Consider the following 16,481-nt stretch of genomic DNA (forward strand, 5'->3'; position numbering starts at 1 on the left):
CAGGCTGCCCAGGGAAGTGGTTGAGTCCCCATCCCTGGAGGTATTTCAAAGACGTGTAGATGCGGCACTTAGGGACATGGTTTAGTGGGCATGGTGGTGTTGGGTTGACGGTTGGACTCGATGGTCTTAGGGGTCTTTTCCAACCTTAATGATTCTATGATTCTATGATTCCATGATATTTAAAATATAAGGGGAAAAGTTTGAAAATATATTTTGTTCAAACACATTTGGAAAGAGATCCTAAGAGATAAAACCATGGCTGTTCGTATTAGCCATTGTACTTACCTGTAAGGCTAGTCAGGCTGTTACACAGACTTAGGAGGTTAAGGCACTGTGCTGTATAAATATTTCATGAGTAAATGTAATATTACCCCAAAGATCTAGGATCAGGTGTATGCCAGAGTCACCAAGATGGAAAATCTGGAGAGCTGTTTTGCAGGTCGTTTTATATTTTAGCTATCCCTCAGTAGTATTAAATGTTTTTTTAAAGTGAGGTGTTTTTAATCTCCCTGTTTGTATTGTAGTGATTTAAAGCATGGTTTCATTTTATCAGTTTTAATTAGGAGAGGGGATATAGTTTCAGTCCCTCCCATGCTGGGTTTCCAGAGTAAATTTTTTATGAACTTCTTTACAGCTGCTTGTCACCCACTTCCAAGCACAGACAGTACAGTTTGCTCAACAGGTCTATCTTCTCCCCCCTGCCAGTTGAAGGAAGAAAGGGTTCAAAGAATGAGTATGTACAGAGCCATTGGGATTAAGGTCTGTGCTAACCTGTCATTTACCTTTACTGAGATTCCATACAAAATGCACTTATAGGGTTTGATCATGACAGAGGTGAGCATCTTCAGTCATTTACTGTCCCTTCTCCCATGTGGTTTATCCTTTTGCCAATTCACATGACTGGACACAGAAGGCTTCAGATGGTAATGGCAGTTTCAAAGGCAACGATAAGAGAAGTCGTGTTTTGGACCTTACTAGTTGGTGCTTATGGTGTGAACAACAGATGGCATCCACTGAATGATACTGATCCAGCTCATTTCTGTTTCAGAGGATCATTCAAAATGACAGCTGTTGCACAGCATTGAGAGGCATATGCTGTGATGTATGTAATGCCATTACCTTTCTCCGTGCCTCACAAGGAATAAAAGTAACAGCAATTGTTAGGAATAGGTCATTATCAGCCATATTCAATGAGTCAAATTTAGCTATTAGCTATTTATCTAACAAGATCAGGTCATACCAAAATGAACAAGGGTTGAGCACACGCCATTATAAATGACAGCACCACTGAGCCACGTATTTGCTGCATATTCAGATATACTGAAGTAGAAGGAAAGTGTAGATGTGGGAACACAAGACTTAAGAAACTAAATTCTTCTTCACATAATTTCTTATGAAGAAGCAAATTCTTTCTGGGTAAATAGAGAAAAGGTAAATTTAACTGTATTTTATGGAGACAGTAGGGCATTGAGAGCTCTAACATATGTGGGCAAGACTTCTATTGATTCTAACTAGAGGGAATTGTATTTAACATTCGCTTTGGAAGACATGTTTAGTCTGCTACAACTGTGTTGATTGTTAATGGGAAGGACTGTATATAAGAAATCCAAATGTTCCATCTGGCTGACAGTTTTCACTTTGGGTTTTTTTTGTTTGTTTGTTTCAGGGTTTTTTAGGTAGTTTGTTGTTGGTTTTGTTGTTTTGTTTGTTTGTTTTCTGTTTAGCTTCTGTCCCTCAGCTGGAAGAAAGTGGGTGGCTGTTGATCAGAGGATTTCCAAAACGTCAGAAAAAATGAGAAGCTTTCACACTTAGAACCAAATATTAGGAGGAATTAAAGCTGAAAATCAGTGCAAATGATGCCTGACTATGATAAGAATTAGCTCCTTTTATTTCTAATTTATATTTATGTATTCTAAAATGTATTAAAAACAAACGCTTAAGTCAGTATGCTTTCATTTAGCTCATATTCCACTGCCACTAGTAAATAGTCAATACACTTCATTAATTGTGATTATAATGGAAATAAAGAATATATGACAAAACTAGAATAGTTATACTTTGATCCTTCTTATAGATAACTAATGCTTGTTCAGAGTCCTAACCTATGCCCTTGGCAGAAATCACCACTGTGTTTATTTTACAAAGTTGTTTTTTAAGGTCTGGCTGGTGGGTTTATTATTCTCACAGAGAATAAAGCACCACGTTTCATGAAGTCTGGCCAACCTTCATAATGTTTCATCTCTCTGGTTTTATTCCCTAATGTAAGACCTAATATAATAACAAGCAGAATGGTAAGGTCACAAGCTGAGAATGAAACAAGTGATAAAAAAGTCACAACGTCTTATTTTTTGCAATAATGCTTTGTTAAATATCATCACTGTAGGGAAACAATTGAGAAGGATGAACTGTGACTGCAATTATTTGAAGTCTCTCAACATCTATCTTTGACATTCTAACAAAATCACTGGAAATAAAGGGTATCTGTATTGCTATGCTTCACTTAAAATATTGAATATTTAACTCCAGATATTCTTCAGACTATTTGACTACCTACTGACTGCTGCAAACAATTATGCAGTTTTTAGCAACTGTAGTTCTTCCTTTGTAGAATCAAAATGCTCAATAGTTGTGCTCCCGGGTTGTCAGCAACCAAGGGTTTCTTTTCATGTTATATGCAATTATGACATGTGTGTAGCGCAAGACCTGTGTGGGATATAGCATATAATTACTGTAAGTGTTACAGTGATGAGACAAATTCTCAAAATTTTTAGGAATTATATTCAGTTGAAACCAGTTAAAATTTTAATATCTAATTCTGAAGGTTTTTTTCTCCAGTCATCCTTGCTCTTAATTTTGGTCTTTCAAGCCAGGACCAAGCGTCTTCTTGCTAGTATCCCCAAATTACTATTCATGCTTCCTTTTTTTCTCATTCTCTGTTTCCCATATTAAGTTTCTGTCATTTCTCTGCTCCATTATCTGACACTATAGTAAATCTATTTTTCAAAATAAAACTGTCAAGCAGTGGGATAAGTGCAATTGAAAGTTATGATGGTGGCACTGATAGTATGAGTTTTACAGCAGCCTTTCTATTGCTACATTTGGTTTACCATAACATTCAACAGTGCAGATGGCTTGAAAATTTCTTTTTAGCACCATATAAATTCCCACAGGTACACAGAATAAATTTTACTACTCACACATAATTTCTTATGAAGAAGCAAATTCTTTCTGGGTAAATAGAGAAAAGGTAAATTTAACTGTATTTTATGGAGACAGTAGGGCATTGAGAGCTCTAACATATGTGGGCAAGACTTCTATTGATTCTAACTAGAGGGAATTGTATTTAACATTCGCTTTGGAAGACATGTTTAGTCTGCTACAACTGTGTTGATTGTTAATGGGAAGGACTGTATATAAGAAATCCAAATGTTCCATCTGGCTGACAGTTTTCACTTTGGGTTTTTTTTGTTTGTTTGTTTCAGGGTTTTTTAGGTAGTTTGTTGTTGGTTTTGTTGTTTTGTTTGTTTGTTTTCTGTTTAGCTTCTGTCCCTCAGCTGGAAGAAAGTGGGTGGCTGTTGATCAGAGGATTTCCAAAACGTCAGAAAAAATGAGAAGCTTTCACACTTAGAACCAAATATTAGGAGGAATTAAAGCTGAAAATCAGTGCAAATGATGCCTGACTATGATAAGAATTAGCTCCTTTTATTTCTAATTTATATTTATGTATTCTAAAATGTATTAAAAACAAACGCTTAAGTCAGTATGCTTTCATTTAGCTCATATTCCACTGCCACTAGTAAATAGTCAATACACTTCATTAATTGTGATTATAATGGAAATAAAGAATATATGACAAAACGAGAATAGTTATACTTTGATCCTTCTTATAGATAACTAATGCTTGTTCAGAGTCCTAACCTATGCCCTTGGCAGAAATCACCACTGTGTTTATTTTACAAAGTTGTTTTTTAAGGTCTGGGTGGTGGGTTTATTATTCTCACAGAGAATAAAGCACCACGTTTCATGAAGTCTGGCCAACCTTCATAATGTTTCATCTCTCTGGTTTTATTCCCTAATGTAAGACCTAATATAATAACAAGCAGAATGGTAAGGTCACAAGCTGAGAATGAAACAAGTGATAAAAAAGTCACAACGTCTTATTTTTTGCAATAATGCTTTGTTAAATATCATCACTGTAGGGAAACAATTGAGAAGGATGAACTGTGACTGCAATTATTTGAAGTCTCTCAACATCTATCTTTGACATTCTAACAAAATCACTGGAAATAAAGGGTATCTGTATTGCTATGCTTCACTTAAAATATTGAATATTTAACTCCAGATATTCTTCAGACTATTTGACTACCTACTGACTGCTGCAAACAATTATGCAGTTTTTAGCAACTGTAGTTCTTCCTTTGTAGAATCAAAATGCTCAATAGTTGTGCTCCCGGGTTGTCAGCAACCAAGGGTTTCTTTTCATGTTATATGCAATTATGACATGTGTGTAGCGCAAGACCTGTGTGGGATATAGCATATAATTACTGTAAGTGTTACAGTGATGAGACAAATTCTCAAAATTTTTAGGAATTATATTCAGTTGAAACCAGTTAAAATTTTAATATCTAATTCTGAAGGTTTTTTTCTCCAGTCATCCTTGCTCTTAATTTTGGTCTTTCAAGCCAGGACCAAGCGTCTTCTTGCTAGTATCCCCAAATTACTATTCATGCTTCCTTTTTTTCTCATTCTCTGTTTCCCATATTAAGTTTCTGTCATTTCTCTGCTCCATTATCTGACACTATAGTAAATCTATTTTTCAAAATAAAACTGTCAAGCAGTGGGATAAGTGCAATTGAAAGTTATGATGGTGGCACTGATAGTATGAGTTTTACAGCAGCCTTTCTATTGCTACATTTGGTTTACCATAACATTCAACAGTGCAGATGGCTTGAAAATTTCTTTTTAGCACCATATAAATTCCCACAGGTACACAGAATAAATTTTACTACTCACATGTCCTCATCAAAAAAAAAAAAAAAAAGAAAAAAGTATCATTCTGGTGCCATCTTCTTATTATCATTCAGCATGGACACCAGAAGTGAATAATAACAAGAATGTAAACATCTGCTTTTTATAAGCAACCATCCACCAGTTTGCTATGTACTTTATGAGCATTAAGAGGCACAAGGAGGCAGGCCAAGTATCTTAAGCCACCTGAAATGAGCAAGCATCACTTTGCACTGCAAGCATGCTACTGATTTTTTACAATTGTTTTTCCTTGTGTAAATAAATATTAATGAAAAAAAAGAAAAAAAGGAAATAAAAGTTAAAATGGTAAAATTTAAAAAAAAACAACAAAACCAATGAAATTTCAAAACCAAAGAAGACACTTGATCTTGAACTTGATTCACCTTGATTTTCTATAGACATCTAACACATTATGAATTATCTCACAGGCTCCTCAAGTATTCTCAGGAGAGTAATGTCAAATAGGTATAAATATACTGATAGATTTTATTAGCACAAGTTAATAACTACATTTCTCATAGCAAAAACATAAGCTATAAAGACGTATCAAAGGTTCATAAATAAATGTTCTATCCTGAGCTGCCATCTTATATCATTTGCATATGGCTCATATTTTACAACATAGCTCCCATTTTTAAAAAATGTTAGGTTTTAAATACTTTTATACCTTTATTAATCTATATTTCTATTACTGTAAAGAAGTCTACTAATATCATGAATCCAACTGTAAACACAAAGGGAGGAAAAATCTAATGCTAATAAAAAAAATTAATAAAGTTCTAAACCTGTTTTATAATTTAAATCAACTGTTTCAAATTTGATGTTTGCTGTCCTGAAAAGTGAGGATTGAAACAAATCAAATAGATCATAGATTATTGAAAATAAATGAGATTTGTGGATTTCTAAAGAGATAAACAGAATGTTTCAATCCAGGATGGTTCGCAACGCAAGGTCTATCCTGAGTGCATCTTAAAAATGTCACTGGCCTAACAGCATATTGTTTACCCTGAACTTATGACAGTGTAGGCATGTAAGGAGAAGCAAGATGGCAATTACTCACTAGCAATCACAGATGAGTAAATTGGCTTACTCCTTTCTTCACCTTCCTCAGAGAGTAGAGCTATTGCTCCATAAGTATGAAAACAGGAGTGAAATACCAGTGAGTCACAGGAGGCCCTGTTTCACTAGTAAAAAAGCCTCCAAAGTGAGTGAAAGAGAGCAATGGAGATGGAAGGTGTGCCTGGAACTTTCCTTTGAGCATCTGCAGAAGCAGCAGTGGCTATTCTGAAGGAGGATATTTACACCCTGACCTGTTTCTCCAGCACACACCAGAGATTCAAGACTCTATACCTTACAGGACATTGGATGTTACTGATACCTTGAGAAGAAGTTTTGGAGACTTTATTTAAAAATCTGCAAGTAAATGCTGTCTTCACTCAACCACCACACTTTTCTGCTGTGAAGAACTGACGAGTCTTAAAATGAAGTGATCTGGAAAATGTTTTCTGAGAGGAGCCCATAGTGACATTATTCCAGTCCAAGCTCTGTGATGGCACTCACTCCATCTTTTCTATTTTTTCTCTGAATAATGGACATAAATGTTGGCTTAGAGATGTGCTTTGTAAACACATCTGTATGCCAGACTTGAGTTTTAAAGCTCCTTCTAGAACTTACTTGGTTTGACCAGTTTTAGATTGGTAAAGCACACTACCTGGATAACATGTTTTACTTGCTCATCATCTTAGCAACAATCAACCTGTCTATTTCTAGCACCTTTGGGAAGAAGACATATACTCTCTTCCCAGGAAGAAATTATGTGAGGGAATGGAAGAAACAAGACAATGATTGTTACCTACAGTCTATTTATATAGACTTCTGCAATCATGTTCCACAAAGCAGCTGAGATTCTTGGTTAATAGGAATTTTCAAGGGCACACGTACAAAAGACTCAGCTGAACCTAGTGATTCTGTGGCAGTGGAAAAACATGAATTACACTGATAGACAAACACCATCAGCTAGATATTAGAAATCATGAAGAGGAAGTGGCAGAGAAGCAAAAATTCAGAAAAATTGCACAAGGAAATATAAGGACTTTTGCCCTTGGCAAACAATGGGACAATATAAGTGTCACTGGAAAAATAATGGAAGGGACTTTGAAAAGAAAGCAGGTGGAAAAATACCTGCAACAGAAAAGCCAAATATCATATGATATCAGCTAGAAAGCATAAAACTATCTGGTCTGAAATCAGAGGGCATAAGCTGGGGATGATGAGGAAGGGGAAGAACACAATATTCTGACTTCTAAGAGCACAATCCTGCTGCTTCTGCTTACTTTAATTAATCCTGTTATTTAATTTCCCAGGTAGAAAATAGAGAAGTTCCTCTCCTCCTTCTGTTTTTTCTTATCTATAACCTACAGACTACTGAATCAACCCATTCCTCTAAGACCTAACAGGAGTCAGTCAGCATTGGGTGAAGAGTTAAATAATGATAAAACATTTTTTGAGGTCACTGGGAAGGAAAAGAAAGCATGTATAAGACTAAGCTTGATCATTTCTGTCTGATGCTCAGGTAATGGATCCCAGCATTATCAAGGTAGAGGTCCGGAATGCACAGGGTAGTTCCTTTGCTCTATGTAGCTGTGATGAGCAAAGGAATATCTACAGAATAATATTTGTATCCTCCCATGTCCCATGGACCCAAAAATCAAGCAGAGGGATGGAGATTTGGAGATACTTTGATCATGATTCCTGATCTTATCAACTTCCCAGAGTTTATGACATGAAGTTTATTTTATGGCAACAGAAGTAAAAGCATATGCTGTATTGAAGTAATGTAAATAGAAAATGTACTATAGGGAATGTAATTTTCTTTACGATTCACACAAAAAATACAATTTCCCTATTAGCAAAACATAAACTTCATCTTCATTGTACTGTTATGCAGTGTTTCTGCATGTTATTAAACCTTTTCCATTTAACATTCCCAAGATGATGTTTCCATAGTGAATGAAATATTATTTCTATCTCCCTGTTAATGATTCCACTTGTAAAAATGAATTCATTTTTGATATACCAACTTAAAAAAAAGTTTCTACTTTCTTGTAATGAGTTAACAAGTGAATCACTCGCAACACTAAATAGCTGAATAATTTTTCACATATCTGTTCAGTTTCTTCTTTCTTCTCCCAAATTATTATTTTATAAAACATACTTTACATGGTTTTCACTCTTTGTTGCTAAATGGGTATTTATTTAACATATAGAATAACATTCTCATTAAATCTATATTAGATGCATGTTCAAGAACTTTAATTTTGAAGAATGACTGATGCCTGGAGTGAAACTTTGAAAAGAATGATTAGCAACGATTCAATCCATACAACATATATTCTGGAGTTTATGCTTCTTTAAAAATACTAAATACACATATATGAAAAAGATATTTATTTTCCCCACCAATTCCCAACATCACAGTTTTCAGATGAAATAAGTACAGGGCAGTACAGTGACATATATGTAGCACAGATGCCATTTAAATATATGCAAATTTCATTTGTAAAAAGGAAGAAGAGCAAAGAGAAAAAAAAAAAAAAAAAAAAAAAAAGGAGCTGTGTTCATTCTTGCTTCCTAATCCACATTTTTCAAAAAGGATTTCATAGTAGATCATTGCATTGCTATGTCTGTTATTTATACTTCCAAATTTTTACTGAATATGTAAGAGTAAATGATCTGATACTCTGAAGAGTAATCATAAATTAAAGCTGCAGTTGCCAAAATGAGAAAACGTAACTCACATACTTTTCATTTATCTACCAATTTGCAACATGATTTACAAATCATTAGTAAAAATAAGCAAGATATGTTCAAAGAAATCATCACAGCTGAAAGTGTTACACAAAATCTTACTTTTCTTCTTTCCTTACCTTTAAAGAAGACAAAATTCCCCTCACTGTTTTCATAAACTGCATCAATGCTGGGAGGCAGTCCCCTCCAGAAGTAGGTAATCTGCATGGGGTATCCATCCATCACCCTGTTGTTTCTGACTCGCCAAAACCACTGATCCTGGAAACCAAATATACGTCTCTTACTATGCTTTGAGGCATTTATATGTGTTCAGTTGCTGTCTTGAAAATACTGAACAGCCTATCCTAGCATTTTTAGAGCATGACCTTTTGCTGTTTGCATAACCATGTTTGTGTTTGCATTTGTGTCACATCCACACATTACAAATGTGTCAGAACTAGTTGTTCCCTGAGGTGGGAATAAGCTACCCATGTGAACTGTGTGTTTGGTGTAGATAGCCTTCAGCAGAACATACAGTATGCTGTATGAGATGAGATGATGTGACTTTCTCAACATCAATCCTATCAGGGGCCAACTTAAAATTTGTGGAGTGACTACAAGTACTTTTAGACCGAACCATATGCATATGTGTAAGCCTAATATAATGGGACTACAGACAGGCTTTGAAGATCAACTGTTTCTGCAAGCCATTTTTTTGCAGTGGCTGCTAACAGTGAAAGGTTGATAGATATAGCTGTAACATTACTACATCAGTCTGATAAGAACTACACTTTGATGACAACTTTACTGTAGTGAAGATTTGCAGTCTTTCCGTGTGATATTAAGTAGAATGGTTAATATTACAGCCAGTTATAGGTGCTAAATCCAGTGTCCTAGTAAATTTCTCTTAGCTTGTTGTCATTTAAAATGGCTTCTCCCTGTGGGATATGCTATTGCTTTAAGTGAGAGTCATACGGAAGTTGCATTGTTGAGGAATGAGGAATGTTCAAGTTGAGAAATGAGTATGTGACACATCAGGTGGGTGTTGATAAAGATGTCATTGTTGTACCTCTTCAGCTCTTGTAACAGCAACAGTTCCAGTTCATCCAATATTTAGAGATGAAGGATGGGGTAACCAAGTATTTAACTTTTCACACACATTTTTACAGCATTAATATTATATAAAACAAAGCCCCTTAAATGATAAAGAAAGTGTTATTCTGTGAGATATCTGTCACAGTTTTACATGGCAGTTCAGCCTTCTTTCTGTATAGGTCAACTTGCCAAGCAAAACAGATCTGTGCTCTAATGGGAACTGGCACAGCTTAGAGAGAAGATTAATACTTTGCAGGAGCAGGCTTATGATGAACTGTATTCATCATCTTTCCAAACCTGAGATCACAGCTCTCTTTTATTGTTTGTCTTTCCAATGACTCAACAATTTATAAATCTCCACAAAAAGTATTAGCCATACAAATACAAAACAGCTCAATCTATATAAAAAAATACATTTTAATCATGTGCATAAATGAGTCTAAAATTGAAAGAGTTGTTTTGAGTCCCAGATTTCTGAGAACTTTAGTATTAAAAAAAGTTCAAATAGCTTACACAACCTGAAAAATATTATGTTGAAAAGTTGCAATTGTCTGGAAATAATATTACTAAAATCCCTCACATTTTTTCATGTCTAGCTATTTCATTGCTAGTGTAACACAGTTGCACTATTCTTACCTGATTAGATTCTTATTTTTAGCTTTCATTGTTTTTTGATTGTAAGATGTATTATAACATTTAAGGAAGGTCAGCAAAGCAATTTTTTTAGGATTAATTAACTAAATTCCAGTAAGAGAACTGGCAAAAGTGGGGGAATACAACTTAGAGATACAAGTATTTAGGAAGGCCTAACTGAAGCATGTGTTCTGAATGCTGGAACAGATAATGCCAACTTCTGTTATTTTTTATTATAGACTGTAGATAAGACAAGAAGGCTTTGAAAAATTACAATTAGGGGGAATATCCTCAAAGCAGACATTTGGAAGTACTTTTTCATTGAAACAGTAATAAATGCTTGAAATTCATTTTCAGGTCAGATTTTTTAGGCATCATCAATCTAGAAATGACTTAGGGAGGAATGATGTAATGATAAGTCTCAACAGGCCAAACAGTTCTTTGTCCTCCCCAAATTTCTATAAAACCCTCAAAAGCCAGGCAATATCTCAGAGATCAGTTATTAAAGTTTAAAAAAAGGACAAACAAGTAGCAAGCTGCAGTGATTTAAAACTGCAGTCTTTGTGATATCTGTCACTATCTTCAGTACAATGGAATATTCCAATCTTGTCTTTCTTCACTCCAAGATAGAGATAACCCTTTTTATTTGTCTGAATTTGGTTGCAAAAGCACGTCTTAGAAAACAATGTTTAGTTACAGGAGGGAACATATCCAGCTGTCATAAAATTTCCACCAACTCAGAAGGACATTGATCAAGTTGTGGCTACAAAATACGCAAGATATTTAAAGCTGAACAAAGGCTGACTACTTAGCTGAATAAAAAAGGACATAAATACACACATAATCACTTCATTGAACAAAGGCCATAAATGAAATGTTCAGGCTTTCAGGAGTTTCCCAATACAACACATATACTCTGGAAAATCTGGACATCAGTGCTATAGATGAAGCTTATAACATTCTAGGTTGGCTAATGAATCTCAACTTGCAGCTAGTACACCAAAGCAGATCTTGCAAATCACATTACTGTGTTACAAGAGAAGGATTCCTGTAATTCTAATGACAGGAATAATCTTCTTTTGATCAGAATTAAACTACATTGATAAATATTTAATCAATTCTATTGACTTTTTTTTTTCCTAAAAAAAACCAACAACAAAGCAAACAAACAAAAAAACCCACCCAAACTTTAAATGGTCATGGCTATATTCAATAGTTCACAAACTTCCAAGTGTTAAGATAGATGTGGCCAGAGTAGCAAGCAGTCATTTTAGTTTGGGCTAGTACTATCCCATCATAGTGATTTCTGGTATAATGTCAAAGTGTCAGTGGAATGACCTCAGTAAAGAGACTAAACATGTATTCTTGAAAGAAACTGACTCTATAATGAACAGAGTTCACAGTGCAACAAAACGTGTAAAATCAACAAGTCAACAAAGATCCTCTTCTTGAGAATAAGTTATGTTTCGACCTTAGTGATTTGTGGAATATATTTGCATTAACTCATTTTGATAACAAGACCAATAAAATTATATTCTGCAGATTTGGTATTGAGTTGTATGTCAAATTGTGTATTTCATATTTAATATTAGTGATTTGCAGCATAATAGTGAGACTATTCTTATTTAGTTTTTGCTCAAATTCCTTAGCAAACCAATAATATGCCCTGCTATACCACAACTAAAATCTTCACAATAATACAATTATGGCAAAGCTGGAATGTTTGATTCATGCAGCATAGCCCCAGGAATTTGTTTTTAAATATATATATATATATATATAACAATGTCAATACTATGTATCCATAAGCTTTCAACAAGAAATAATTCAAGGTATCTGACAAGAATTTAATTCAGCAGGGTGTTACTGTGTATACATACCCATCCTGAACTGGCACAGGCCTTTTCACCTGAGACTGATTACAGAAGATCCCCATTCTATCCTATAGTCATTTTAGAGACACTTCCAATAGAAATGGTGTCTAAAATATTATAATGAAAAATCATGAATCTTCAAGATCTTTGCTTTTTTTAATATGTAACTTGTTACTTCCCAAATTCTACAAAGAAATGAGACTACTACTTCTGTACTAATATGACTAGATTAGTGTTCAGTGAGTTACATAAGTAGAATTGATGAGATTTATATGTCTACAATGTAAAAATCTGTTTAGAAATGAATCACCGAACCTGGCACAATAAAGGTCCTTCATAGAGACATTCTAAGGTAAGCTTCACTTGGTTGTTTACTTCTCTACACTGATTATAAAGGGAATCTAGAAACCTGACTCCTGTTTAGGTGTCTGCAAAGTACAAAGTGGGCATCTAAATGCAAGTGAGAGAAATCCCGTCCATTCTCTACTTTTTGTTTCCTGAGTTCAACCTGTCATAATGCAAAGAACATAAAATCATAAGGATGACCATCACAGGGCCATATCAGGGTTCATCTAGGCCTGTATCCTATCTCCAGTGGAGTCACTAGCAAATTAACAGATAAGACTTCAGCCCTGAAGTGGTCAGGAAGTTGGACTAGATGGTCGTTGTAAGTCCTTTCCAACCGCACTATTCTGTTCTATTCTATTCTATTCTATTCTATTCTATTCTATTCTATTCTATTCTATTCTATGACAATAAAAACAAAGGGATCATGCAAGGACACCTCTTTGATACACTCTCTCAGTCACCCATCACTTGTGGTTCAGGGACCTCCTGAACCAAGCGCGATAATTTTGTGATTAATAGCACTTGATGGACTTTTACTCCTTTGGATTCCTTCTTTAGCACATGCAAACTTAGAGCATCCATAGCCATCTGCAGAAATGTGTGTGACAATTTAACAACCCACAGTGTGAAAAGCCATAAGCAATCAGCAACAGTCACAGCTGTTCGCTGGTGTTCAGCCTTCATTCACTTTATTTCTTTTTCTTTATCACCAAGAATAGCAGCACTTTGACTGCAAGACCTAATCCAAGATCTTTGTTGCTTCATATTAAAACCACCTTGTAGACTGAATCCTTCTGCTTGTTTTCAGGAAAACTTTCTATACTGTAACACATTTGGCCAATATTAAGGATAAAGGATCTGTGGCTTGAAATAAGATCTTCCTGTGCCATTGCCTTTAATGTCTAAATATTCCATTCTGAAGCATAATTGTGAACATAACATACCATGCTCTCTCTTCTGCTGATGGAATCCCATAGACTCCTTATTTTCCTGCTCTATTTTCAGTAGATTTAAATGCCATTGCAATAATCATGAACAATGGGGTATTGCTCATCAGTAAGGACCCTACAGGTTTCCACAGAACTAAAATTTTGGAAATGTATAATTTTAGCATTTTTATGGTCTTATTTAAACAGACAGAAGCAGGCACATGATTTGCCAATAGATATATTTTTAGAGATAGCCAGACCGACAAGAATCAGCAAATATCTGGAAATGTCTGAGAGCAAAACTGGAAGTCTGGATCATTTATATGATTGGGCAAGGTAGGTGTTGGCAGAGGTTGATAGAATAATTTGTTTATGTAAATTGAATTTTCCTGGCTGACTTTCCTATGAACATACTGGACTCAATGGTTTTAGACTGCCAGAGTTCAAACTCTGGAACTCAAGCTAAGAAACTCTAGCATGTGTCTGTAAAGCATGCCAAGGATCTTTCTGAGGTATCAGATGGGATAGGCTCTGCTTATAGAAAGATTGGATCATTTCAGCACATAGAACTAAATGTACTTAATTTGTCTTAAACAAAGTTATAATTTTATCATCTGCATTTTGATAAACAGGTACAATTACTGAAAATGTGTTTTCAACATAGTTCAGCTATTATTGAAATTCGAAAGAGGCATAGTCCAAGAGAAAGTGTATTCACTCTAAGAAAGCTCTTACACTTGAAGTAAAGAGCTTAAAACAGTTTCTCTGACAAAACACATCTCAGTGTATTTGGTTATAATGAATAAACACAATTTTGTCTCTTTTGAGAAATACTGTGTATTGAAAAACTGTTTGTCTTTTCCACTATGTTGGCTAAATATACTTTTAATTATTTTATTTCCCCAAAACACATTAACTCCTGCAGACAGGTTGAACACATAACTTGTCACATGCACTCCAATTCCAAGCCTGACAAACACATATATTGAATGCATAGCTTTTAGTGCCTTTGCTTGCTGGCTAGCAAATACCTTTTTGTAAACATCTGTAGTTACCCAATAGCTCCAAATATATGGATCACTCCTGTGCAGCTGGGATCTTATATAATAATGGATCATTAAATATTATGACTATAGACATACTAAGTGAATTAAAATTCCCAGTTCAAAAAGGAGAACTGAAACAAACAAACAAACAAAAATCAAAATGGAATTGAAAAGTGATCAATATATCTAAGAATCAGAAAATGGGCACCGAGTAAGGAGAGAATGTAAGCTGTTTCAGAAACACTATTATGGATAAAGAGTAATAGTAGGATTCAAATTGAGTGTTAATGACATTTGTTTTATTTAGAAGATGGGATACTTCTGAGAAAAAAAGACAATAAAGCTTTTTAGAGGAAAAAAACCTGAACAGACGTTATAGATAATAGATAAATCATTCTACACTGTCAGTAAATGCTCTAGCTATTTTTTCCTGTGGATATGTAACCCAGTGATTAGATGAAGGGACTAAAATATAGTACATTGTGTATGATCATAGCAAATACCTTCCTCATAAAAGCACTTCTTTTTAACTACTTGGAGAACCTTGAATGGAATAGTGTACTAAAGTAAAAAAGATCTGGCTCATAATGCATAATTTTCATACTTCATTTTTAGATACAGTCTCCTCCTAATCTTACAACAAACCCATTTTAGCTTTTTAGTGATGATTGTGTTAAATTGTTCTTCATGTTTGATTCTATGAGCTCTTTTAGCAAAGTTTCTAAACCAAAAAGATTGTAACTTTCCTTTTATTTATTTCTATTTGATGCTGGTAAGCATTGTTGCCATCTCTTTTTTTTTTTTTTTTCAAATGAACATTTAAATCTGTACTCCTAGGAATAATTAATTTCAATTTCAGTATTTATTCTCACCTTAAACATCTTTCAGGTTCCTTAAGGGACACAACTGATGGGTAGGATAATTAAAAATAATCTCCAGATATTTCAGTTCATCCATAATACACAAACTAGTGGAGTTTTTAGTGCAAAATTAATGGAGCTATCTTCTCTCAGCACCTCATTTTCTCCTGCGTCTCTGGACCAACAACCATTGCCAACAATAAAACATTAATTTGCTACAAAATCTCTAGAGCTCTGCCCTTTATTTTATACCTAATGAACTCTATCTGCAATTCTGTAACGACATGTGACACTGACTCAGAGGTCCAAATGATATCCACTAAAAACAGAAAGACTGCCCAATGTGATAGACATTCTAAAAAATCTACAAAGACCTATGAAGAAGAAAAAATTGGAAACCTTTCAGGTGGTAACTTTTGTAACTACTTGGAGATGAGGATTAAGCTGACTTTAGCAGAAGTTAGGTTTTGTGCTGGTCTTACAAGGAATCTTAAAACTCACTGTAGGTACACAAGGCAGGAAAAGATTTAAGGCAGACAGTGGGATAGGTGGAAAACAAGGACAAATCACAAATGTAAATTATAATATTTTGACGATGATTATAAAAATGTGGGTGAAACCCCCAGTAATTTGTGAAATACCCTTGCATTGTACAGCAAATATCTCTGTGTGAATTTCTCTCAGTCAATACTGACACCGACTTGATATTAAAGTATATATATAGTGCTGTTAAGGGTATTCCACCACCAAAAGATGGAATGAGATGCAAAACTGAAAAATTTAATATCTACAGCTGCTAGAGAGAGAAGTTTTACTATGGTTGCGTTCCACAGGATCACTGCTTGGCCTATTTAATTTAAAAAAAAAAAAGGCAAATAAACA

At 34.7% G+C, this 16,481-nt stretch overlaps 1 protein-coding gene across 1 annotated transcript in view; it reads right to left on the reverse strand.

Moving 5' to 3' along the window:
• Positions 1 to 16,481, reverse strand: part of MMP16 (matrix metallopeptidase 16) — a 191,954-nt gene that overhangs the window by 17,313 nt on the left and 158,160 nt on the right. Inside the window, exon 7 of the mRNA XM_009276043.2 lies at positions 8,955 to 9,093. Coding sequence (XP_009274318.1) covers positions 8,955 to 9,093 — 139 coding nt within the window. The remainder of the gene's footprint in view (positions 1 to 8,954; positions 9,094 to 16,481) is intronic.

The sequence above is a fragment of the Aptenodytes forsteri genome, unplaced genomic scaffold, assembly GCF_000699145.1.
Source record: "Aptenodytes forsteri isolate BGI_AS27 unplaced genomic scaffold, ASM69914v1 Scaffold433, whole genome shotgun sequence".
NCBI lineage: Eukaryota > Metazoa > Chordata > Aves > Sphenisciformes > Spheniscidae > Aptenodytes > Aptenodytes forsteri.